The 27,660-nt window shown below is 37.3% G+C and overlaps 1 protein-coding gene across 50 annotated transcripts in view; it reads left to right on the forward strand.

Annotated features, from left to right (window-relative positions):
* dlg2 (discs, large homolog 2) overlaps positions 1-27,660 on the forward strand; it is a 247,569-nt gene that overhangs the window by 189,733 nt on the left and 30,176 nt on the right. For 18 of the 50 annotated variants that reach the window (XM_083568170.1, XM_083568192.1, XM_083568214.1 and 15 more), the window contains 4 exons: positions 3,174-3,233; positions 5,626-5,781; positions 19,751-19,907; positions 22,037-22,139. In XM_083568170.1, coding sequence (XP_083424296.1) covers positions 3,174-3,233; positions 5,626-5,781; positions 19,751-19,907; positions 22,037-22,139 — 476 coding nt within the window. Of the gene's footprint in view, positions 1-3,173; positions 3,234-5,625; positions 5,782-19,750; positions 19,908-22,036; positions 22,140-23,286; positions 23,332-27,660 lie in introns of all 50 variants that reach the window. The other 32 variants (XM_083568181.1, XM_083568203.1, XM_083568216.1 and 29 more) reach the window with 5 other exon arrangements.

Consider the following 27,660-nt stretch of genomic DNA (forward strand, 5'->3'; position numbering starts at 1 on the left):
ACTCCTCCAGTTTAAAGAGGAGAGGGATCATCGCTTAGTTCAAAACCCTGCATCTCTGATGGTATGAGGGTGCGTTAATGCCTATGGAATGGGCAGCTTGCACATCTGAAAAGACACAATCAGTGTCTACAACATGGTTACATAGAAGAAGAATCTGGGTGATGAATTGGCCTAAAAACATTTGGTGCATCCTGAAACGACAAACAAATAAAATCCCAGACTGTGCAGCTACAATCCTGCATTACACAGAAATGGGACAACATTCTCTCCCAAAACTCTAGCAACTATTCTCTTAGTCCCAATACTGTTGTTAAAAAACATGGGAGATGCTACACAGTGGTAAACATGGCCCTGTCTCCACTTTTTTTTTAATTAAAAATTACCTTATATTAACTTAATAAGTTACATTTTCTCATTTTAAACATTTAATATGTTTTCAACATTCTTATGTGAAGGTTCAGATTTGCAAGTCATTGTATTCTTTTTGTTATTTACAGTTTACTAAGCATCCCAACTTCTTTTGGAATTGGGGTTGCAGTAAGATTGGCAGGTGTCAAGTAAAGTTGGACAATGGATTGAAATTGTGCTTGAAATTGTCTACAGATAAATTAGTTATTAGACAAAGGGATTTTCGGAAAGTATTGTTCGTAAAGTATTAATAATGGCCTGTAGGAGTGATATTTGAGCTGCTGAATAAGTCTAGGATTAGTGCTGCATCCTTGTGCTTGACTAATAGCAGGTTGCCTCTGCTAAGCTTGCTTAATCTCCATTATTAGCCCCCTGATCTTCTGGTAATGCAGTAAAGGAAGAGGACTAAATATAGTGTATGGAGAGTTCAACGTCTCGCCAGCTAATACCTGTATATGTAATGGATGAAAGGTCACTAAAGTGTTGACTTAAGATCCTTTATTAAGTAACTGGAAGGGGGAATCAGTTCTGGCTAAGATTAGCACTGCAAAGTTTCAAACGCTTTAAGCAAAATACACGTGCCGTAATTCTAAAGATGAATAATAAATAATGGATTTGCTTTTACTGTAGGTAGAGATCTGACTGTGTATAGTGGAGAAAAACTACAACAAGGATAGGAATAGAAATTTTAGCCAAACGACTTTTTTTTTGGTAAAGATTATATTTTGATTTAAGTATATGATTGTGTGTGTTCTGTTAGCTTCAGCTCTGAGAGAAAATCAGAATCAAGGTCCAATCACAGTTCCATTTTAAATATTTAAAATACAAATGCTCTTAAACATACCCTGTGATTATTTTAGGATACAGTGTACTTTTTCTAAAGTCTAAGGTTATGCCTGAATAGTCTTTTTAATGGCAAACTTCCACTCACCCGCCTGCCAAAGTAGAAAGTCTCACACTTTCCATGACATAAATCATTAAGCTGTATAAGTTGCACACACTCTACATACCAGTACCGCCTTAATCCATCACACACATTTTAACATCTAAATCGGCATAAAGCAGCATTACATTTGTGGATGGTTAGGTTGCAGAGTTGTAGCTGTATCCAGCTTTAATACAAGATACACACATTTGTATGGTCTTGTCAACCACACAAAAATATGAACATGATGAATAGGACATGTGGCTTTGCATGTTTTAGCGACATACAGCTGTTATCACTTAGGGTTTAATCACATTTGTTGCCAGCTATTTTGATAATAATGGCTGTATAATTTACAGAGGACAGTAAATCTGTACTGCTACAGTATACAAGCTGCACATTGATTACTTTCTATAGTATATTTCTATAGTATTGTCCCTTGCGAAGATAGTTGCTAAAATGTGAGGGATGTCCTCACTTTTGTGAGATACTGTACTTCCCTGCATTGTTGTCATTATTAGGAGAGATATACAAAAAGGAGAGAATAACAGTCTTTAAGAGTCATATATAAAGCTGCGAAACATGATAGGAGCATGAGACAGGGAACAGGAAGTCATAAACAGCAGTTCAATATACAAAAATACTGGCCAAGATGTTCAGAACAAGGTTTACAGGGTGGGGACACACTTTTGTACAACATGGCATGAATGATAGAAAGATCACAGAATTAAAATGTGTAAGCATCTAAAGCTTCAGGCTTGTTTTCTAACCAGGCACCACTTTATCACCCCTTAATAACTACTTTATTAAGACCTGAAATTTTAATGGAATCAGGGTTTTTTTGACACTCATGTTGTTGAGTGTGACACACATCATTATATGTACAAAAATGTACTTTTAAAAATATAGTTTGTGTTTTCCAAAACAAAGAAAGGCATATTTGTTTGGAACAACATGAGACTGAGGAAATGTTGACCATTTTTTTTACTAATTGTTCTTTTGAAATGAAGTGGTTAATATTACTAGTAATATAGTTTTCTTCTATGATATTTAAGTTTATCTAGTGTGTTCATTTGGCTTGTAAGGGCCATGTCTACAGATAGATGCATCCCCCACACTTATAAAATGGTGGCTACGCTCCTCAGTTCAGACTTCTCTCTCTCTCTCTCTCTCTCTCTCTCTCTCTCTCTCTTTCTCTCTCTCTCTCTCTCTCTCTCTCTCTCTCTCTCTCTCTCTCTCTCTCTCTCTCTCTCTCTCTCTCTTCTTCCTTCCTTCCTTCCTTCCTTCCTTCCTTTCTCCAGTACTCGTTCTCTCCCTTACACATACACTCTTAATTCAGAATGTTACAAATTCTCCAAGCACCTGTTTCACAACTGCAAGAAAACATGCTTTGAATTTTAAAACCGGCACTGAGACACTGTACCGCTCAGTTTTATAGCATCTAGAATTCAGTGAGTTCTCCTCTGTTAGGCAACACTTCTATGACAGGTTAGTCTAGCATTATAAACATTTATACTTCAAAAGCTCCTTGATTAGAAGCTGTATTAATAGAGGTTATAACCTTTCCCTGTGCAATAGCTAAACAGAGCTCACTCTTCTGCTTGTCTGTTAGTCACCATTAGTCTGCTGATGTCTGAAGCCCAGCTGTGCCTACTGAAGGCTCTGTTTTGTTCTGTTGTGTCTACAGCCATTTAAATGTGTGTCCAGCCATCTGTATCTTCTTTGGGTCTGCATGCTGCGTCCACACAAACACATTGCATTACATTTTTAACTCAGCCCAGTAAATAAGGAGCTAAATTTGCCGGTATATGTGGCTCACTTGCTGTTTTTCTCTGATCAGAAATTCCTCCTTAGATGACGGGGAGGGACAAAGGTTTGAGTCCCAGCACTTCCAGTTGAGGTGAGAAGCAAACACTAAGTCCGGGGCTCTCTTTCTTTGATATCAGGAGTAGTGGAGCTTGAGAATATCGAGGATGCTGTTTCGACCTTCTTGTTCCGCATAGTATATTACTTAGCAAAAATTACAGATATGTTAAGGATCCCTCCACTTTTGCTAGATCTGATTGTAATTACACACTAAAATTCAGAATAACAATATTAAAATCTCTATATAAATATAACAGATAGACATGTTCACACATGTATAGATAGATAGATAGATAGATAGATAGATAGATAGATAGATAGATAGATAGACAGACAGACAGACAGACAGACAGACAGACAGACAGACAGACAGACAGACAGACAGACAGACAGACAGACAGACAGACAGACAGACACATAGTGGTTATATTGTGCTGTGAAAGTTTTCCAATGCCAACATAAAATTTTTGGTTCAGCTGACAATTTAATCATGTAGTATAAGGACATTCAACAGAAACAACATTTAGTTCCAGCTACAATGGGGAAAAAAAAAACATTTTAGCCACAGTAAGACTTAAGCCAGTGTGTGTTCTGTGAGCAGTGAAAGCATAGCTGTGATAAGAAGGGCATGGTGTGAAAAAGCACTAAAAATTCACAGCTGGAATTGTTTGCCATCATGTTTTGCAGACCGTACACTGGGTTCAGTAAACTGCAGTATAGACTTGTACAATTTTATATATAAAATAACAGGTCCATTGTGCTACATTAACTGTAGAACCTTTTTTATCGACTTTTATTTTTTATTATTATGGACTGTCTATATTACCTCATTGTATTTTTTTTCTTTCGCATTTGATGCACAATGAAATCTAATAGCTTGGAGATACTAATCTATATATCACATTGAGCTGGATTGTAGAGTAGAAGTCTTTCCCAGGTTACCAGTGCTATTGTAGGACACTTGATATATACATGAGCAATAGGGTTTACTTCATAGTGTGTTCATATGTTCAGGCACTTTCTGAGTGAGCAGCTTTGCAGAAAATGGTGTTTGCCTCCATCACATACACAAACTCTTATAGATTGTTATTCACACATTACACTCATTTTAGGTCATAATACTGTGCTAGCCTGGGGTTTAAATCTAACCCCAGGGAAACTGTGGTAATACATTTTTGAGTGATACAGTATATATCAAGAGAGATGGATCACTACATGGCAAGACAATGAACTAGTGATTAGAAGAAATTAATCTTGTTTTATTTGAGGTTTAGATAGAGGAGCTCTACATGATCTGTAGGTACCAAAGACACAGTAGAAGTATTTTTTCAGTTTTGTTTATTATGTATTGTATAATGGAAAGTGACTGAAACACATTTTCTACCTATATGTTGTTTTTTTTTTTTTCTTAATATTGCTAACTACAATTGTCTGGCCAGCTCATATATTTTTTATGAAATGCTGTTTGCTCATTTAGGCATAAAAGTGATATCTTTTGGCAGATACAGATGGAAAAGTAAAGAAAAATCAACACAAGAAAACAGACGGTTCTGTAGATGTATAGGGATTGTCTGTTAGATAGATTGTTCATGTTTAGTGAGTTTTGCGAAATTGTGTTTGAAAAGGTTGATGTTTCTGTCAAATTGTGGTACAGTAATCCCTCGCTTTACCGCGGTTCGAATCTCGCGCCCCCCGGTTTATCGCGGAATTGCATAAATAATTTTTTTAGCTGATTTTCCCGGTCTCTCGCGGATAGACCAAAAAACTTATAGAGAATTGTTTTTAATGACAACTTTTATGTTGAAATAATGAAATGTATTAATAAAAATATTATTATTGATTATGAAATGAAGTAAAATGTTAATACAATACAGTACTGTATACATAAAATAGCATTTTTGGGGTGGCGTCTGTTTATCTCGGGCGGTTTTGGAAAGTAACCACCGCGAAAAACGGGGGATTACTGTACTAATTTGTGCTTCTTACACACTAAAGAGAAACCAGAAGTACTGGAGCCCCAACCTCCAGTACTCCAGCACTCTGGCACTGTCTTAAACTGTGATAAAACAAGGCAGGATGTGGAGTCCTAAACCATTTTTACAATTTTTTTAAGATTTCTTGCTCATTAGCATACTGTAATAAGGTCATTTAATAATTTTGTGCTATGAGGAAATATTATTTACAGCATTTTACATTTTTAGAATTGCATATTTAGACAGAAAAAGTAATTCGACCAGTTATTACTTGTAGTTTGGTTGTAGGTGCAATTTCATTCTCTCTCTCTCTCTCTCTCTCTCTTGCATTCTCCTTCTCCTTTTCTCTTCTACTCTCTTTTTCATGCAAACTAACAAACATGTTTTGCTTTCTGCTTTTTCTTTCTTTCTCGCTCCCCCCACCCCTCTCTCTCTTTCTCTTTTACTTTCCAGGCCTCCAGAACCAGTTTACAGCACTGTGAATAAACTGTGTGATCGTGCTCCCTCTCCCCATCACTACTCCCCAGTGGAGTTTGATAAAAGCCCAATGCACTCCATCCCTTTCCCCCACTATCATGTAGGCGTGCTCCCAGACTCCGACATTACCAGGTACTGACCACTTAATGCTTTGCATGCTATTGCGGCTTTCCTGCATGCCCCATCAACAATCTGATCCTCTGCAATAATATACTGTATGCCCACAGGAGAATGTTTCTTTTTTGCCCAAGAATTTAGACATAGTAGAAACAAACAATGTAATACAATACAGAATGATATCAGTATATTTTAAACAAGGAATAGTAGTAATGTTGGAGTGCTATTGCTGAAAGCTGATATAGAAACTTAGACCTCAATGTCAAGTCCCATTTAAAATCCACTTGAATTCTAAACCAGTAGTAGCAAATGTGCAATGATGCAAAGTTGAGTCATGTTTGTTTATTCCTTTTATTAATTTATTTGAATAGGTTCTATTTTTAATTGAAATGCAGGAACACCTCAAGCTCATATATTTGCTATTCATGAGAAAATGAATCTGTTGTTCCAAAAGAATGGTTCAAGAAATTGACTAGTGGGTGTACTACAGAATTCTAATAAGCAGTGCAGATGCTTCAAAAATGAAATGTCACTACTATAATACACTTTTGAGCAGTGCTGGACAAAGTACACAAACCGTGTTCTTAAGTGAAAGAAGAGATACATTAGGTAAAATATTACTCTAGTAAAAGTGATCCCTTTAAACTTTCACTTTAATAAAAGTACAAAAGTATTTGTCTTCATATGTACTTAAGAATCCAAAGTACTATATTTATTATGGTTATAATGTCCTATTTATTTCACAAGACTTGCTTAATCAATTCAGTTTATGTGAAAAGATATCTATTAAAATTATCATGAGCCCAAAGCCTTTTTTTTAACTACTTAAAAAATAGCACAAATATGGTTGTGTGTTGTGTCAAATTAAAGTGTCTGCTTTTATTTATTGCTCTCAAAATGTTCTTCTTTTTGTGGAACTGAGGCTGAACTGTTCGTGTTAAGTAGATACCACCAAGTGACAATCAAAACAAGTTCAAAACAGTGTGTGTGTGTGTGTGTGTGTGTGTGTGTGTGTGTGTGTGTGTGTGTGTGTGTGTATATATATATATATATATATATATATATACAGTGAGGAAAATAAATATTTGAACACCCTGCTATTTTGCAAGTTCTCCCACTTAGAAATCATGGAGGGGTCTGAAATTGTCATCGTAGGTGCATGTCCACTGTGAGAGACATAATCTAAAAAAAAAAATCCAGAAATCACAATATATGATTTTTTAACTATTTATTTGTATGATACAGCTGCAAATAAGTATTTGAACACCTGTCTATCAGCTAGAATTCTGGCCCTCAAAGACCTGTTAGTCTGCCTTTAAAATGTCCACCTCCACTACATTTATTATCCTAAATTAGATGCACCTGTTTGAGGTTGTTAGCTGCATAAAGACACCTGTCCACCCCATACAATCAGTAAGAATCCAACTACTAACATGGCCAAGACCAAAGAGCTGTCCAAAGACACTAGAGACAAAATTGTAAACCTCCACAAGGCTGGAAAGGGCCAGGGGGAAATTGCCAAGCAGCTTGGTGAAAAAAGGTCCACTGTTGGAGCAATCATTAGAAAATGGAAGAAGCTAAACATGACTGTCAATCTCCCTCGGACTGGGGCTCCATGCAAGATCTCACCTCGTGGGGTCTCAATGATCCTAAGGAAGGTGAGAAATCAGCCCAGATCTACACGGGAGGAGCTGGTCAATGACCTGAAAAGAGCTGGGACCACCATTTCCAAGGTTACTGTTGGTAATACACTAAGACGTCATGGTTTGAAATCATGCATGGCAAGGAAGGTTCCCCTGCTTAAACCAGCACATGTCCAGGCACGTCTTAAGTTTGCCAATGACCATTTGGATGATCCAAAGGAGTCATGGGAGAAAGTCATGTGGTCAGATAAGACCAAAATAGAACTTTTGGATCATAATTCCACTAAACGTGTTTGGAGGAAGAAGAATGATGAGTACCATCCCAAGAACACCATCCCTACTGTGAAGCATGGGGGTGGTAGCATCATGCTTTGGGGGTGTTTTTCTGCACATGGGACAGGGCGACTGCACTGTATTAAGGAGAGGATGACCGGGGCCATGTATTGCGAGATTTTGTGAAACAACCTCCTTCAATCAGTTAGAGCATTGAAGATGGGTCGAGGCTGGGTCTTCCAACATGCCAACGACCCAAAGCACACAGCAAGGATAACCAAGGAGTGGCTCTGTAAGAAGCATATCAAGGTTCTGGCATGGCCTAGCCAGTCTCCAGACATAAACCCAATAGAGAATCTTTGGAGGGAGCTCAAACTCCGTGTTTCTCAGCGACAGGCCAGAAACCTGACTGATCTAGAGAAGATCTGTGTGGAGGAGTGGGCCAAAATCCCCCCTGCAGTGTGTGCAAACCTGGTGAAAAACTACAGGAAACGTTTGACCTCTGTAATTGCAAACAAAGGCTACTGTAGCAAATATTAACATTGACTTTCTCAGGTGTTCAAATACTTGTTTGCAGCTGTATCATACAAATAAATAGTTAAAAAATCATTCATTGTGATTTCTGGATTATTTTTTTTAGATTATGTCTCTCACAGTGGACATGCACCTACGATGACAATTTCAGACCCCTCCATGATTTCTAAGTGGGAGAACTTGCAAAATAGCAGGGTGTTCAAATATTTATTTTCCTCACTGTATATATATATATATATATATATATATATATATATATATATATATATATATATATATATATATATATAAATCATTATGTATATAAGCCATGGTGAGGAGAATGAAATGTCGTATGACATTCACCAGCCGAAAGGGAAAGTCTCATAAAAATCAATCATCTGATTCACAACATTAAATTATGACCTTGGGAAGAAATCCTAGATTTAACCACAAGTTCACCCTCGAGTCATCATGCACCCAATGCATACAAGGAACACTTATCACCAGAGCATGTAGTTTGTTTGACTCTTTTTGCAAAAGCATGTAGCAGGTTTTGAGGTTTATCTTGGCATCTTAGCATTACGGTTACTAAAAGAACTGTTGCAAATGGATGCACCTCACCCTATTCAGAAAGGCCAAATAGGTTTATTAATCATATGTGTAATCGCAGTTATCCCCTGGAACTGTATTTTTGGGCAATGCACCGGATCCAGCTGGTTTACACCTTTTGCTACAGAATGTGCTAGAGAGATGTTTTTTTGTTGATGAAAAACCATCCCCAGCTGCACAGTGTGGCCTCCATCACAATTTGGCCCTTGTCAAAGTTTACTCAAATCCTTACACTTGCTCATTTTTCCTGCTTTTAACACATTATTTTTCAGGACAAAATGTTCATGTGCTGCCTAATATATCCCACCCATTAACAGGTGACAGGAGACCAGTCGATCTTAACATTGTCACAATATTTAAAACAGATGCGAATATGTGGTCTGACATTTGTACACGCTGTATGACAGTGTTATTTCTTGCAAACGTCAAATATTCTTGAGCACATGCACAAGAAAGTGTCCCAGCGACTCTTACAACCTCTGGGAATTAGATAGGGTGAAATAAAGCTGTAGTGTTTGAGTGACTGAACTCGTTTACTGCCTTCTTTAACCCCTTGACCCTTCGGTGTGCCTCTGGATGGGTTTGTTTATTGCATTGTCTTTGAAGGTCACATCTCGGATGTTCACAGAATGTTGATCAGGGCTTATGTGTGGCGCTTGAGCGATTTCTTAGCTGCGTTAAAACCTCTGAGGATTGATTTAATCTCCTTTATTGCCTCTGTAGCTGTTTGCATTTTATCTGTCGAAACAGTTTCACTTCAAATGGGTATAAAGCCATAGTGTCTCATCTGTCGCACTGCTGATTCAATGAATTAAAGTTTTGAGTTTTGAGATTAATGGTGTTTAATCCATTTTCTTTTTCACAAATATTGCGTGCTCGTGGCTCAGTGCAGAAGACGCCGGCTTTATGTGGCCCAGATGGCTTTGGAACAGCGCTAGCATGCTGCTGCTAGCGGCTCGTTTTTGGCACCAGTTGACTGATTGCTGTCTCGTTTAGAATTTTAACGGTCGGTGTATCACACAACAAAAAATAAAAAGCAGTCTCTAATTGGCTTCAGAGGGAATGGGGATGATTTGCATTTTAGACAGCAAAAGGGGCAAAGCTGCATTAGTTAGGGAATTGTACTGTTAGCATGTATTGCTGATGGCATTGAGAGAGAGAGGGGGGAGGAGGCAAAATCATTGTGTGCGTTACGCGTCTTTATGATATTACCCCATATTTGACTGGTTGAACCCCTGTTAGTCTCAATTCACTATTCTGGTATTATAACTTCATAAAAATCATTATTTATTAACTTCACCGAAACTAATAGAAAAGCTCTGTATTCATGAGAGCAAGTAGAAATCAATCTTTTACCAGTGACTAGAACTAGAAGAAGCATTAATGAGATGACAGTTAATCAGTTTCCACGCAGGCAAAGATCTGCTGTTGGGCTGGCGTAAACCTGTCATACCAAATCAATCAATCATGTGAGCAGAAAAGGCTTGTCGTCAGTAAAAGAGCTAAGCTGATTTTCTTTTGTCATCGTGTGTTATGTGGTGATTAATGGTTTTCTGTGTGCAACAGCAGGAGAAGTATCTTAGATAGCTTTTTTACTTTAAAAAAGACACATCGTAAATCACCGCTCCCTTATGTTGAATCTTATCACTGATAATAGATATGCCTGTGGAAACATCCAGTGCATTTTGATCAGCTTACAGATCCTAAAGTGCAGATTTAGCTGGACAATTCTTTGTTTAGAAAGAAAACTCAAATTCGAACTATACGGCAATTTTATTTAAAGACAATAGCAAAATAGTACAGATGTGATGTTCAACCATTTATTAGAAAGAAATAATAATAACGTAATTTTAGTAATTGATTAAATTCAATTTGAAAAAGTTGGCTTGTATATTAGCAGCTTGTTGCTGGCTATAACCAAGTTATTACAGGCAGTCCCCGACTTGCGTTACAATGACACCATCATAACTTATATATACCATAAGTTAAGACATGGCCTAGCCTTTCCAGGAGTCTTAAAGAATGGTGATCAGCATGTGGTATTGTACTGTAATTTGTTAACAATTTAACAAATAACAGTATATAATTTATACATAAATTTTATATGTATGTGCCAATTCACGAGTCGAGGGCAGAGCCACACTGTTTCAGTGTCCAGCACCTTGGATGCAAAGGAGAAAGACGAGAGGTAAAATTGGGCTTTGAAACACCAAAAACACAGCTAAAAATACTCTAACACGAAGACAACTGAACTCTGTCGACTGCTGCTGAGAGTAAGGTGGGAGATGCACACATACTGGTAGCGTCCCAATGTATCGTACGCCAATTAAAATGCTACAGGAAAATTTCATTATTTCCTAAATCTTTATCGTCATCATAAGATCGAGAAATCGGAAGTCGAACCATCGGGTACTACCTATATTTCCAGCAGGGGTCTCTGCAACAACAAAAAAAGAATAATAATTTGCCACACAATATCTGACATAATACACTCATATCAGCTAAGTGGATTTATTGCATCTTCAGTATGTGGACCATCAAACGGATGTTGTATTTAAATATAAATGTAAATTAGCTTCTACTGTTTGCAGTTTCTGCACTTTATTTGTGTATTGACACTTAACTGCAGTGAATCAGAAGGTAAAATTGTGAGTCGGAAGTTTAAAAACCGCATGCATTCAATATTTTGTCAGCTCTGTTCAGGTCATTGCAAATTTCAGGCAAATTTAAATGTCATTGGAGTGAGGTTTCTTTTGACTGACTGGAAGAAATAAGTCTGGTCTGAAACTTGCCTACAAGGTGGGGATAGAGTAATCATTTTATAGTTTGTTTTCTTTTTTCCTAAAGAAGGTTATTTCCAGTAAATACAGAATGTAATTGCATTGCACGAGATGTAAACTACTTAATGAAGTTTGTGACTGACTGAGCAAAAGGTTGCTACTTTGTAATTTGGTTTTCAAAAAAAGTAGTTTATGTGTGCTATTTGCAGGTTTTTTTTTTTTTCTGGCTCTCCTACTTTCTTCTTTAGTCTCCAATCCAATTACAGTGTGAGTTAGTGAACCGTCAAATAATCTAACTCTCTCTCACTATCTCTCTCTACCGATGTGCTCTTCAGAGATTAAAGCTGCACTATTTCACCTTAGGCAGAGCATAGACTGCTGCTTAGAGAGGCCATATTTGTGGTCAAGAATTATTTATAAGCAAGAGGTATATACATCATACATAATGTGCACTGTATTCTTCAGAAAGTATTACAATGGCAAGGCTATTGCTTTAGTTTTTGCATTACACGTAAAGAAATATGTGTGTCGAGATAAAGATCAGAGACAAGAGTTCAGAATTTCAGCGTTCATGACCTGATGTTACCATCAAGATGTTTTAAACAGCTTATTAGGCATCTTTGGTGGCAGGCTGCATGTTTCTTTTTCTGCAAAAGTATATAACACAATATTTGGTTGCATCATTTGTTTTGGGGGATTTCTGCTTTCTTTTCTACAAGAGGAAATGCATTCTCATTAGGGGTGTGAATCTTCACTGGTTTCACGATTCGATTCCAATTTTCATGTCAGTGATTTAATTTAATTCAATATCATTATGCAACACGATACATTGCATAATTACTGCACATGGATACATTTTCATCAATGAATACAAGCAGTCAGATATATGATCTTCTAGACTTTCTGAATGTGGCAAACTTCAAACAAACCTGCAGAACACAGCAGAGAGCAGGTGCATTTAGAACTAATAAACACTAATAAATATTTAAAGCACATAAAACTGTCAAGTACGAAGACAAGTTTTATGGTAGAGTTCAGTTATTACCTTTTCAGTAAAAGGCTGCATGACAGGAGTTTATATCGCGGCTCCAACCTATTTAAGGTGTAATGAAACCCGTGGTTGTCCACCACAGAATAAGGCTGTAGATCCTTCTATATGAAAGCTGCTACACATCTGGTTATTCTCTTCCCTTTCTTCTAGCTTGACGGCAAAGTTGATATTGGTTGATCTATTTTTAGCGGAATCAAGTCCGTCTTGGCACTGGCAGGCGTTAGCATTTCAGGGTGAAAATGGCTAAAGTGGTTTCTTAAATTAGTGGTATTCCCTACATATTTTATTTGTGTGTGACTCGCTTTGGTGTTTTGCATTCGTCTGCCATTTTAAGCTAGCACAACAAGTGCATTCGGGATGAATGAAGTCGGTAGGCTATAAGCGATTATGGTCTATTAGTGCATCAATGCAGAATCGTTCACGTGCATCATAGAAACGATTAATTTCCGTACCCCTAATTGTCATTATTTATCTTTTGCTCTTGAGCCCAATTGTTTTCTGAACTATTTTTTTTTTTTTTTTTTTTTTAAAGGACCAGAAGACATTTGTCTAATCTTTAACTGTCCAGTTTTGTTAAGATGTTACACACTGTAACCACATATTCCTGTACTGTACTTGGCTAGGAGTGGAACTTGGTGTGTTCTTGTTCCATTCTTCTCAACCACCTCTTCTTATGCATTCAGAGATTTTGGCCTGTAGAAAAGCCACACACTGGATGTTTCAGTTTTGTAAAAACAATTCTATTCTATTTTCCCCGTAAATCTAATGATTGATTTAATGCAAGAACATTAACAGAACATCTGGACCTTAATCTGCATTGCACTGCATTAAAGGGCATTGACACTGCATTGTCATAATATACTAGTGTTTTCTCTCTCTCTCTCTCTCTCTCTCTCTCTCTCTCTATATATATATATATATATATATATATATATATATATATATATATATATATATTCAAACCTAAATTGAATTTTAATATTTTATTTTAAACATGTATTTGAGTTTAATACATTGAAACTTGCTAATAAAACTAAAGTCCAGCCAAATCATTCCATTTAAAATGCCAAAGATCACAAAATTTAACAGACACAAAACCATACTGTTGCATTAGAAAGGTCACGTTGGGAAATCAACAAGCAAACCGGACATGGTATTCAAGCGGTATTATAGAATCAGGAGATTTCAAGGGCAAAGAAAGAAGTGGAAGGCCAAGAAAACTTACAAAATTTTATAAGAGGTTTAAAAGTGAAAATAGCAAGGAGTTTTTTCAGGAATGGTCTTTGTGGAAGAGTAGCAGCCAAGAAACCACTTTTTTGGAAGGGTAGCATGTGAAAAGACTGAAAACTGGAATCCAAGTTTAAAATTTATGTGTCAGTTCATTGAAAATTATTTGGGACTGTATTTTTGCCAGTGGTGTTGGTGATATTGTGGTGAATTGATGGGATCATGGCAGCCATTAAAACACTGAGTCATAAACTGGCTTTCAAAGAGTCCAGACGTGAATATTATTTAGGGGCTAATTTGTTGTAAAACTTTACAAAATTTTATTTTGTGTACATTTTTCTATTTGTATCTTAATAAAGAGTATGTACATACAGTATATACACTGGCCAAGCATAACTTTATGGCCACCGATCAGGCATAACATTATGACGACCTGCCTAATATTGTGTTTGTCCACCTTTTACTGCCAAAACAAGGCTGACCCATTGAGCATCAACAGCATTATCTTTAGCAATTTGATCTACAGTAGCTCATCTGTTGGATCGGACCACACGGGCCAACCTTCACTCCCTGCTCATGCCTCTGTCACTGGTTCACCACTGTTCCTTTCTTAGACCACTTTTGATAGACCACTGCAAACTGGGAAAAGCCCACAAGAGTTGCAGTTTTGGAGATGCACCGACCCAGTCGTCTAGCCATCACACTTGTCAAACTCGTATAAAGCCTTATACTTGCCCATTTTTCCTGCTTCTTACACGTCAACTTTGAGGACAAAATGTTCACTTGCCCAATAATATCCCACCCAACAGATGCAATGATGAAGAGAAAATCAGTGTTATTCACTTCACCAGTCATAATGAAATAATGTCATAATGTTTTGCCTAATTGGTGTATATTAAAGTGAGACATTGTGGTACAATGTGTGGCCAGGCTGCAGGTTCCTCATCTCTGTGGAGTTTCTTGTGTTTTCCCTGTGTGGAGTTTGATTTATGTTCTCTAGTTTTTCACCTCTGTAAGCAATATATTATATTAAAATACTACAATATTATGCAATTTAAATAATATTGGTGGTTGCTGCATGCTACAGGCAGATCTTCCTAGATGATTTTACCTTGATAATGCAAGTTTATTTAAATCATATTACGCTTTTTAAGTTTAGAAAATGATTCTTTTCATTTATCCTTTTGCTTTTACATGTCTCCATTCTAAAATCTCACTGAATGATATTGCCATAGGGGATAAGGCTACTTGCTTGGTAGAAGGAGAAACAAATGATACTGTAGGTTGGGTAAGAACTGATGGCACCAGTCAATGGTAGTGTGAAAACTCTTACTTGAAAATGTACTCAGAGAATCTCTGTGAATCCACATAACAACCTTTGTCACTAGGCAAATGCCAGATGTATTTACACACTGCTTATGTTGTCTACTGCATGTGTGTTTATAGACTACAATCTGTTTATCTGCTGTGGCCTTCACTGATCAAGGGGAAGTGACGCTCAACCCACTCACTCACACTTTTTCTGATTTAGACATTCGAGATCCAGTCCAGCACGTTCTTGATCTTATCAGAAATCCACTATTCTTCTGCCTCAAGTGCTTTTAATGCAGTTACAGTTTTCAGCATATGTATATTTCAACAAATGATTAAAATAAGTTGCTCCCTCGGCATTGCTTACATTATAGCAAGTATTATAATTTTATGCTAGCTCTTTAGCGTATATATCTTTGTCTACCCAGTTCCACATAACCATTCTATATTGTTAGCTTTTAGAGTTCTACAGTAGTGTCCTTATGTCAGTCATTATATCTACTGGTGAGAGATTTGTGTGCGGATACTGCATGTGGATTATCATATTTCTGTGGAAGCCTGAATTTAAAAAAGTTTCCATTTCCATTTCGAGTGAATGTTGGGCCTACATTTATTGAGGGTGACACTTAATAAGTGGCTAGATACAGTGAGATGTGCGAGTCTGCATAAATAACGGCATGGTTGCAGTATAATCTATGCCGCTCTTCGCCCGTTATGACGAAGTAGTGGAGGCTTTTAGAATTTCAAGTAAGCACAATCTGCTTTGTTTGTTTTCCCATTTTGGCATTAGGTTTCACAATGACAAATGTGGTGGAAATAGGAGAGAGAAGCCAAATGAGACAGGAGGAGGCAGCTGGCCAGCGGGAAATATTGTACCGAGGGAATAGATTAATGCAAACAGCTTCTACAGATCAGAATTTAAGTTTTAGATACATTTAAAAAAAAATTTTTGTGGAAAACAGTGAATGATTTCTGTCCTCGAGTGACAGTTTACAGGGGTTAGATTTAGAATCAGCATCTTAATGTTGTATAATTGGTCTGTTTAGCTAATTATGGTTCTCATTCACTATATTGTAAAAGTGATAGTGAGAATGATTTAAAAAAAAAAAAATAAATAAATAAAAAAAAAAAAATATATATATATATATATATATATATATATATATATATATATATATATATATATATATATATATATATATATATATATATATATATGGCATTCATATCTTGCACTATTGCTGTCTATTTTACTTTTAACTTTGTTTTACTGTTTTTTTTATTTGGGAGGGTAATGCAGTAGAAATTAAGTAACAGCAATGTCAAACACAGCACTAAAACTAAAGATTAGGCAGTGGTTTGCTTTCTACAGTAGAGGTTTGCCTTATTTTATGGTGCACGTCTTCCATCTAGTGGTAAAATTAGGTAACAATTTATCTAGAAACTTAACTGCGGCTCTTTCAAACATGTTCCCAGATCAACATTGCCAGCATTAGCTTTCAACTCAATAAAATGGATTAAATCATGATATAATTCACTACAGTAGTAAGAAAGATCGGATCTTTTTTTACGTACTTGGTTTTTCATATCTTGTTCACTTAAATTGAACGAGTCATTTAGTTCATTTTGTTCTTTTGATCAGAAATCAAATACAATATTATATTTTCAATAAGCAGATACCCCCAACACGTCTACATACACAAACTTTGACTATAATTCTAATAATTTATATATGTATATATTATTGTAAAGCGTATATGGGAGTCACGTGATTAGAAAACAAACGACTAGAAGAAGCGAGAGGGAAACTACTCAATTCTGTTTTCTGTACATAACCTACGGATTCTTTGCTCATGCACATCCAGTAGAAAATGAACGAAACCCTCTTTGAGTTTCGTTCTACTGAGTCACATTAAAGACTTCTTCAAAATGAACGAATGGACATCCGACGCTATTATTTACAATTTAACATCAGTCACCTGGGCAAAAAGAAACCCCTGTCCATCATCTTTCCAATATATTAAATCAAATGAGAAATTCTTGGATTCAAACAAGGTGCTATTTTCTAAGATGTAAATATCAGGAAATTATAGCTGAAATTCCGATCTATTTTCTCATATAACCAAATGTCTATAGTGTATAACAACAACAACAGAATGAACTTTGCTGTCTAATGCTTTCAGAAAGGACTGTAAGGATAGGAAATATAATTACTATATAAAAACATGTGTTTAAAGATGCCAGGAGACCCATACTTTGATCTGGCCCAGATCCTTCAAAAAACATTGAACTGATTTGATTATCCACTCAACTAAACATCAACGCAGCTTTCAGCTGCACAGTAGCTACGTCTGGCCCATATCCCAAAAACCACTATGTCTTATATGTGACTGCTTACAGTTGGATCATTCCTAACCCAAAATCCACTAGACATCAACCCTTTTGTCCTTAAACTAAACTATATTTGGCTCAAAACTGTCTGCTATATATACACAAAGTCATAGTCATTTTTTATACAATTGAAGACCTTTCCGACCATATTCCCATTTGATCCCCCTCAGCAAAAAACGATTGGTCTCAGTAACCCTTCATCATTTTAAGATAAAATCAAACCCAAAAATGTGATCAAAAATATAGCATTATGAAAAACTACATTCCTTTATTATATAGTTATATTTATACGGTATTATAACAGTTTTAATGTTATTCATTCAACGTTATATTATGATTGAAGTTGGCATTATATGTGTACTATTTCATGTTCTTCATGACCCATCTGTGTTTTACTCTGACTCTGATTGGCCCGGAGGCCTGAAGGTGCACCAACACATGTATATAGAGGGAGACAGAGGGTAACAGACAGCAGTAAAAGGATAAGAGGGACCAATTTGAGGAACAGATTGCCAAAGCGATAGACGGGTGAAGGGAGAAGGGGAAAGTGAAATGGGAGATAGAAAGAGTTCAAATCGAGCGTCTGCACATAATTGGGTCACAGAGGCCTTAAAACAGAGATAAGGTTGTGGTAATGTATTTGTGGTTCTCCTGCTGTGTTAGAAAGCTGTGTCCTGAATATAACACTGTGCTATCTCTAAGGCTGTTTAAATAGCTGTCTTAAGTCATGGGCAAGAATAATAAATGGGCCAGGCCCAAAATATTAAGATTTCACTTAAGATTTTTACAAGTCATTGGTCAGAACTTTTTCTTTCGGCTTCTCCCATTAGGGGTCGCCACAGTGGATCATCCTTCATGTTCATTAGTCAGAACATGAGCAGGAATTAAGCAAAAATCATGCTAATTAAATGTTTTGGGAAAAGCTAGAAAGAAGGAAATATACTTCTATAGTGTTTTTCACAATGGTTTACATGTTTAATGTGAAACTTAACGATAGATAGATAAAACAATAATATATTGACCCTGAAGTAAAGAGCATTAAGGGCCTTTCTTTAGGGCCCATCAGTGGCAGCTTGATGGTGCTGGGGTTTAAACTCCTGACCTTCCAATCAGTAACCCAGAGACTGGAAGAATATTGAATTTCTGAATAAAAAAAACTGTTTGCAAGTTTACCCACAAGTCATAAAAACAATTCAAAGAGAAAAGCTATTCTATACCAATTTAGATGATCTATTTAATTCATTCTTGATCATTTCCTGGCTAGTAATTTGTTGTTCAGACCACCACTGTTCGGCTTTTAGTTTTGCCCAGGAGTGTACCTTCTTCAACTGGAATAGATTTACTATTATTCTGATTGCTTGAGTCTGAAAGGCTGACCTCATAATTGCATGGACTTGCCTGTCTGATTATACAATTCTTTCATGAAGGCAACAGTTGATCAAATTAAGAGCCCTCTGCTGCTCATAAGATGAATTGCATTTGTTGTGAATATGTTGGAAAGTCTTTTCATTACCTCAGTCGAACCCTTTCTTGCCAGTCTATTCAGACTCGAGCTGTTTTTTGTTTCAGGAAAATGTAAACCGAGAGCTTGAGCATTATCTATTGCAATATTGTGAGAGAGAGTTTTTCTAAGGTATCTTAGTAGGATAAAAAACAATCAGAATATTTCTAATTAAATGTAAGCACTGTTTGATAAAAGGTTATCTTTAAAATATTGAAGGCCATCTTGTATTTCTGGAAAAATCATAATGACTGTTGATTAGCCTTTCTTTTTAAAATATATACTATGTGTAAGACATCCTATCCTGGTAGACGAATAATAAAAAAATATATTTTTGCATGTGCCTGTGTGTGTGTGTGTGTGTGTGTGTGTGTGTGTGTGTGTGTGTGTGTGTGTGTGTGTGTGTGTGTGTGTGTGTGTGTGTGTGTGTGTGCATGCACTCTGTCGCCGTCTGTAGGAAACCACTGAAAATAGGACAAATGCTCCAAAAGTAGAGCAGTCCCTTATTAGACATCAGCCATTGTGCTCAAACACACACACTAGTCTGGTGAGCTAGCACCTGGCCAGCTGGCCTACGTGTGTGTATGTATCCAGCATTCCAGGACACGTATGTGTGTGGGTCAGAAGAGATGCTAAGTCCCACTGACTCTGAGCTGATGTATTATTGGACGTGTGCATACAGGGAACCAAGGAAGATCGTGCTGCATAAGGGTTCCACCGGATTGGGCTTTAACATCGTAGGAGGTGAAGATGGAGAGGGAATCTTCGTGTCCTTTATCCTGGCTGGGGGTCCAGCTGACCTGAGCGGGGAGCTGAGAAGAGGAGACCAGATCCTGTCTGTAAGTTTTTTGATTAGACATAGACACAGACACATACACAGTGACAAATATTATAAATATATATTATATATTATATATATTATATATATATATATATATATATATATATATATATATATATATATATATATATATATATATATATATATATATATATATATATTTATTTCAATTGAGTGCTGAATATTTGCATCTTTCTAGTTTTATTTATTAAGGTTTTAATTTGGGCTACTCCCAAAATTTACATATTTTGCTTAGACAAGAATATTATGTACATATAAGTATTTTGTCTTAAAAAAGGATTTAAAGACATAAATAGCCTGTATCTGCATTTAACACAAAATCAGTGCATATCTTCTGTCCAGCAGTAGAGGGAGCCATCACATTTTCTGTCTCAAATGTTCTGAAACGTTCGTGATAAGATCAGGTTTTTTTAGTCCAACATAAAGGTTTTTGTAGACAGTGATTGCAACGAGAATAAAGTAATAAAGTAGCATCACATGGTCCCTGAAGTCAACTTCCTGAGTGTCTTCATTAGAGCTCATTAGAGTTCTTTTTGAGCTCTGGGGAGTAATTCTAATTATGGAATGCCACAAACACCCCTAATCAGACACCTTCAGCTCCTAAATCATTCAAAATAAAAACACTCCCAGCCTTTAGACCACTCTAAATCAGATGGCCTCAATAAGCACCCCAATCAAAATCAGACATGCTCAGTTCCTGCATTTCATCACTCCTAATCAGACATGCACGGCACTTATGTTAGGTTCTGCTAGTCGCTAGAATTTGGGTTTTTTTTTTTTTTCCATTAGTCCAGTTCATTGAGGATGAGCGAAAGCAAGATGGTGCAAAAGCAAAGGAAAGTAAAGGAGACTAAAGGCTCAGAAACACATAGGAAGGAGGAACGAAGAGAGAGAGAAAGTGCAAGAGAGAGGGAGATAATGGTGTTCTGGCCTCATTTGACATCTAAGAATAGCTCTAAGGTTTGCCTCCTGAGTTTGTGCTGTCAAATGAGTCTGAGTACACGGTACTATACTGCAGACTACAGCAGACATTCACATATAAACACACACACACACACACACACACACACACACACACACACACACACACACACACACACACACACACACACACACACACAGGAAAGGCAGAATGAGCAAGAACACACAGTAGGTTGCGCATACTTACTCACATATGCTTGAGCCCACCTTGGTGATACACTCCATCAGCTTTTCTCCATGATGAAACCGAATTAGATCTCTGTGGATTTCCACTATTAATGTCTTACATTAGTGTGGCTAATGTACACAGGATATGTTCTAATAAATACTTTGCTACTTTTGCTGTCCCTAGCCTGGGGCTTATCTTCCCCCAAAATAGAGTTTTCATTCTGCACCATGCAGGCTGGAGTCTCCAGATAGGAGCTGTGCTGCCTATTAAACTGCAGTATTTGAGGATATTTCAGTTTATTGGTGGTATTTAAATGTGTGTGGTGGTGCAATGTTCTGATTTTAGACCATAGTTTCATTACTGACAAGCTGCTTTAGATTAGCCTTACACTTTCGAAACAAATATATAACATCTTTTTTTAAATCTGGAAGGATATGAAGCCTTTTTTTTTTTTTTTTTTTTTTACGTTTCTGACTAAGCGTTCAAAATTCCAAGAAGTGATGTTTCTTATTCAGTGGTGGAGGAAGTACACAAACCATGTACTTAGGTTATGTAGAGATACAGTAGATAAAATATTAGTTAAAATGCTACTAAATTACAGTAATGATTTACATTTACTCTATTGCTGTCCAAGTAATGTTCTTATTACATTATTATGACAGTTATGACTCAAACGGTGACTAATACTAATACTTCTAATATGCACTTATTAAGTAAATTAATGCAGAGAGAAATGATTAATCATACAAAAGCAATGACTTGGTAGATGTCTTTTACATGCTCAGGCATTTACTATAGATAGCAAATGTGCAGTGCACACACAAACACACACTTATGACCATTTTAATTCCAACTATTCAAATATCCTATTGCATTATACTGACTTTGATCACGGTAGGTGGGTAACCATAGTCTTGTGTGTGTTTGTGTGTGTGTGTGTGTGTGTGTATGCGCAGGTAAATGGCATTGATTTGCGAGGAGCTACACATGAACAGGCTGCGGCTGCACTTAAAGGGGCGGGTCAGACGGTGGCCATCGTTGCCCAGTACCGGCCTGAGGGTGAGTGACGGATGAGTGCCCAGAAGAGAATGGTTCTTTGCTTAACTAAGCCACTCATATTACAGAGGTCACCTGCAACCACAATCAGGACGAGAGCTCTACCACACTCACACAGCCATACTGAGCTCTTTTTTATCCTTGGCTATTGAATTTATTTTCTTATTTCACATTTTTTGTGGGTTTGCTTTGTCTCTGGATTTTACAGCTCATGAACGCAGATGCTCCATCCAATCATTATGGCATGCCAATAATGTTTATTTATTCAAATATAATAAGATTATTTGTGCTTTTGAGACATTTCCAATTTAACTACTAAAGCCTGGTTGATACTTCTGGGGGTGAAGCATATTTTTCCATCAGATGCAGAGAGAAGGTTTAAATGCAGCAAGCAGAGGCACACTGATGGACTCAGTTGCAGTCTTCCAAAATCCTAACAATTCTCTGTGTGTCTCTATGGTGCTGTGCGTCAAACATCCTTCAGGCAGCTGTTAATTGGATGAGATGGGGAGGTGTTCTGCAGCTCTTCTATTCACTGTTAGCACTGATTACTTCCTCACCATATTTTATTTTAAAAAGTGTGAAAAAAAATATTGCATGTATGTATATTGCGTTAATATTTATAGATTTGCTAAAAAAAAAAAAAAAAAAAAAAAAAAAAGCATCTCATGTGCATGTCAGAGTAGAGGGCTTTCTTTTTTTTCATGTTCTTCGAATTCATGTTTCCTTCAAAGAAATCTACCAGTGGATTTAGTGGCTTTAGTGAATTTAAACCTGGACGCACCATTGTTCCACTTGTTCATTCATTCCACAGTAAAACTTGCAGTAACGCCCCCGAGTGGACAAGTTACATGCATATATGTAGAAATTACTATACTCTAAAAGGTTCGCAAATGCATGGACACAGAAGTATAAACCAGGGCTCATGCTTATCATATTATGAGAAAATATTTTTTTTCAGGCTACACACATTTGTAGTGCGTGTTTGCTCAATTCCAGTGTGAAACGTAGTAAGTGGTTTGTGTGAGGTCCTTAAACAACATCTACTCACCCCCTTCTATATAGTGGTAAAGTAAGGTGTAAGGTATGTGTGGTCAGAGCAGGAGAGCAGAGCTATTCTGATGTCTGCTCTCTTTTTTTCACTCATCAGAACTTGCGCAGTGCTCTCCACGTCGGGCCGCGCCTCCAGCCACAGGTTTGTGCCATGCAATCGGTGTCTGGGCCAAGAGCAGCCTGCAGCCCCAACCCTACCCACCACACTTCCAAACACACACATACTGAAACCCTGCACAGTCCAATAAAACCTTTAAGAACCTTCTGGCCATTGTGAACCATGAATACCTTGTGTAAGATTCCTTTTAACTCTATATGTTTATCTTGAACTCATGGTCCAAAATGTGCCAGAGGAATCTGCATCCAGTTTGAAAGTTGAGTCTGTCAGGCTTTCAGTTGGGTTTCAGGGGCATGGGCTAAGTCTTGCCCAGAATCCGTTTTCATCACGGGGCTCTAACACTGAATGAGGGAGGGATCTCTGTGGATCACTCTATATGTGCCTGCTTGCACTGCTAACTAAGCTACACCCTACACCCTTATGCTTGCCTTGGCTCTAACGCACAGAGCACACAGCCAGCACAAACCTGCACACACACACTTTGCCAAATAGTGCACTCAGCGATTATCTAAAGCACGGCAAGATATTATCACATATCGGATAATATCTGATCTCTGTATTGCTGTAATAGCCACCTGATGAGAAAGGCTGTATAACCTGGATAACTTTTAAGTTCATTGTTCGTTCTCCTGGAAACTGCACTTGCTCTCTATATCCTTATTCCCCAGTCCTGATTTCCCTTTCTCTTGTTTTCTTTTTTCTTTTCTAATGTCTTTTGTCCAGACCCTGCATCGTAAACATATACCTAGACACATCCGGGGTGGCACGGGGAAACGGGAAATTTGTAACTAGAAGGAACAGGCAACCCTGGGATGTCGGCAATTGTTTGGAACCAGTGCGAGCTCCTTTAGAACCCTTTGCAGTGGCGTGGTGCATAAAGAGTGAAAGTCTTTAAAAAGAATGGGGATTGTGTGAGTGCTGCGCAAAAGGGAACCCAAGAAATGGGTTCAGCCTTAAAAAAAGTTTCTTGGGTGTTGATCAAACGGCTTGCACGTCAGAGAATATTGAGGCTGTTCGAGCTGCCGTCGTGAAGAGACCTCCCTGCTCCTTTCGACAACACGCATCATCGCTGTGTTTATGCACCCATGTTGTACTCGCATGAGCAGACAGGACACAACTGCAAACGATTCCTAACAACTGCCGACATCATAGGGTTCCAAAATTTCCAGTTTCCCTGCACCCCTCTGTATAATATCTACAGAAAGATCATTAAACCAGCAAACAAAATGCCCAACTACTTCACTAAACTAATGACGCTATAGAGGTTAAATATCTGATTTTGTCTAACATATAACCTTTAGCTACATAACAAATAGCAGTGTGTTAATCATTTTGTGTTATCTGATATATTTATAACACATTCTGCTAAAATGAATTGTTATCCTGTCTTAGTACGTTCTAGTCTCACAGTGTCCTTCAGAAAACCGCAGAGGTCAGCTCTAAGAGCCCCGGTGCTGACCTGGAACAGAAGCCTGCTAATGCGGCAGGCGATTTGTGCTACGTTATGTGTTCCATGGCAGCGCTAACAGCAGGGCTCTACTGTACGTACCCAGCGCAGCGAATCACACAGAAGCATTGAGACAGCAACTTCCTTTTGCCCATGGAGGAAAGCACATACTGTAGGGCTTCCTGCATTACAGTCACAAAGAGTGGCAGATGGAGCTAGGTAGCATTAGGACTCAGCACTAGCATTAAGGGGCTTCATTGTCATGCTGAGGCATCAATTATTTACCGGTTAATGCTTGCATGCTGCTATTTTTGCTGGGTGCGAAAGATTTTGCTCAGCAGAGGACTATCTGTGACCATAAATGAATACGCTGTGATGAATTTAGTGGTGTGGTACAAAAGAGGATGTAAGACTCTTTTTGTAAATCTATAGCTGCAGTGTAATTTTTAGCACTTCTACAGCAATATACAGTACTTCTGCAAGACCATCTTTTACAGTTCTGTACTGTATGTGCAGGAAGAATAAGATATTTTTCCTGACCACAAACCTTAAAAGTTATGTCCTGGGTTTTGTGGATGTTTCTCAACAGAAACCATTACTTTTCCTCTCAGGGAGAAGCACTGTTTTAAACAAATTCAGCAGGGATGAAACCACTGTCTGCACAAATCAGATCATAATAAAGTACATTATATAAGTATACATTCTTCAGTTTAGGATATGATACACCAACTGGACATAGATTTGTGGACTCCTGACTATAAGATCTTTTTGAATATCCCATTTCACATTTGCTCCCTATTTGCTGTTATAAAAAGCTCCACTTTTCTGCGGAGATGTTCCACTGGATTTTGGAGTGTACTTGTGGAGTTTTGTGCTCATTCAGCCACAAAGGGCATTAGTAAAGTCAGGTACTGATGTAGGTGAGGTTTCGGTTGATCACAAAGTGTTAAATAGGTTTGAGGCCTTTTGGGGAAGAACCAAATATGGCTAAAGTCAAGTGTCCCAATACTTTTGCCCTGTGTGGTTTTTTTTTGTGTGTGTGTACACATACAAACATGCACATTGTACTGGTGTGTGTGTGTGTGTGTGTGTGTGTGTGTGTGTGTGTGTGTGTGTGTGTGTGTGTGTGTGTGTGTGCGCGCGCAATACTGAGAGTGTCAGTAAGCAACAAAAAGACTGCGACAGAATAAAATAGACAGCCAGGCACTGTTTAATTAATTAGTTTGAGCTTGTTTGACACATTGAGACACATGAATGTCTATAATAATAATAACAGATCTATAAAAAGAAAATAGATTTTTTTAATTAAACTGGATCATTGTAACTCGAACAATACCAAAAGCACTAGAGCTATGAAAAAGAAGGAATGGAGAACTGTTATGTCTCACTAAATACGGGTGGTGAACCTTTTTACCAATGATGCAAACAGTAAGACAGGGAGCCACAGGGCTTTCTAAACAAATGCATAATTCATTGAAGTTATTGAGTTATATGGCTTAAGAGAAATCCCTGAATTTTGATGAACTGGCAAAATGGGAGCTTAATGGGTTAAGGAGAAGAGAGAAGAGGAAGCAGAGTTTTGAGGGGGAGAAGGAAAGTGGCAGGGATGGTATAAATAGAAAAGCAACTAGATTTGACACCTGCTTCTGCCATATGCAAAAGACAAAACCACACCTGATATCATCCGAAATCTTACGAAAAGTGTACACATTCTTAACGTGAGTGCTCATTTCAATCTTGCTATGTTTTTTTTTATTATACTGGTGCATGTGTGTGGCAGACAGCAAGTTAGCGAGAGATAAAATGAGAGAATCATTATTGTATGTTAAAATCAGTACATACACTGTACATTATATCTCAAAGGTTAGTGACTACATTTGTATGCGTTTTTAAATATCATTCATTTTTAGCTTCCAGATTTAGTCCCGCTTTGTTTTTATGATAACCACTCCACTCTTTTTCGAAAAGCTTTTCATGCTAATTTGGAGTCTGGCTATGTGTGTTAGTGAGCTCAGGTGCTGATGTTGTGTGAGGAGGTCTGGCTCTGAGTCAGTGTTTCAATTCATCCCAAAGGTTTTTTTAAATCGGCCGAGGTCAAAGCTCTTTGCAGGCCATTTGTTCCAGTCAATCCTTGGAAAACCTTGTACATGTAGTCCCCAAGTTGCAGAGTTATTTTAGATTTTTCGATCTTATCATGACGATAGCGATACAACAATATAAAATTAATTGTACGCATCTTCCGCCTTGTGAGATGCCTTAGTCTCGCCTGCGGTCAACAAAGTTCAGTTGTCTCTGATTTGACTGGGTATTTTTCTATGTTTTTGGTGTTTTAAAGCCCAGTTTCCACTCTTGTCTCTTTCCTTTATATTGACATCGCTGGACACTGAAACAGAGCCCATAGTGCACTCCGCCCTCCACTCGTGAACCGGTGCTCGTCCACATGCCTGCTCCCATATTATATATATATATATATATATATATATATATATATATATATATATATATATATATATATATATATATATATATATATATATTAGGGGTGTAACTGTACACAAAATGCACGGTTGCATAATATTGCTTGTCGTTTGTAATTGTAAAGTTTTTTATTATTTTTTATTACATTCGTGAACATCAACAGTTGAATTTTTTTTTCCTTTTTTTTTTTTTTGCAATAAAATGCATGCTTGGTTTAAAAAAATTTTTTTATATGTAATAATAAAATAGAATAAATCAGAACAAAGCAGAACTAAATCTGAGTGAGTAGCCACAGTGACACTGCACTCAAAGTATTTTTGGTTCTTTTTTCTGCATTTAAAGTGCGAGACAGACTAAACAATGTTCGATCCGCCACTTAATATGTTGGTGAGGAATCTCAGGTTTTAACTCTATTGTTCGGTACGAAT

Source organism: Silurus aristotelis, assembly GCF_946808225.1.
Source record: "Silurus aristotelis genome assembly, chromosome: 18".
In the NCBI taxonomy this organism is placed as follows: Eukaryota; Metazoa; Chordata; class Actinopteri; order Siluriformes; family Siluridae; genus Silurus; species Silurus aristotelis.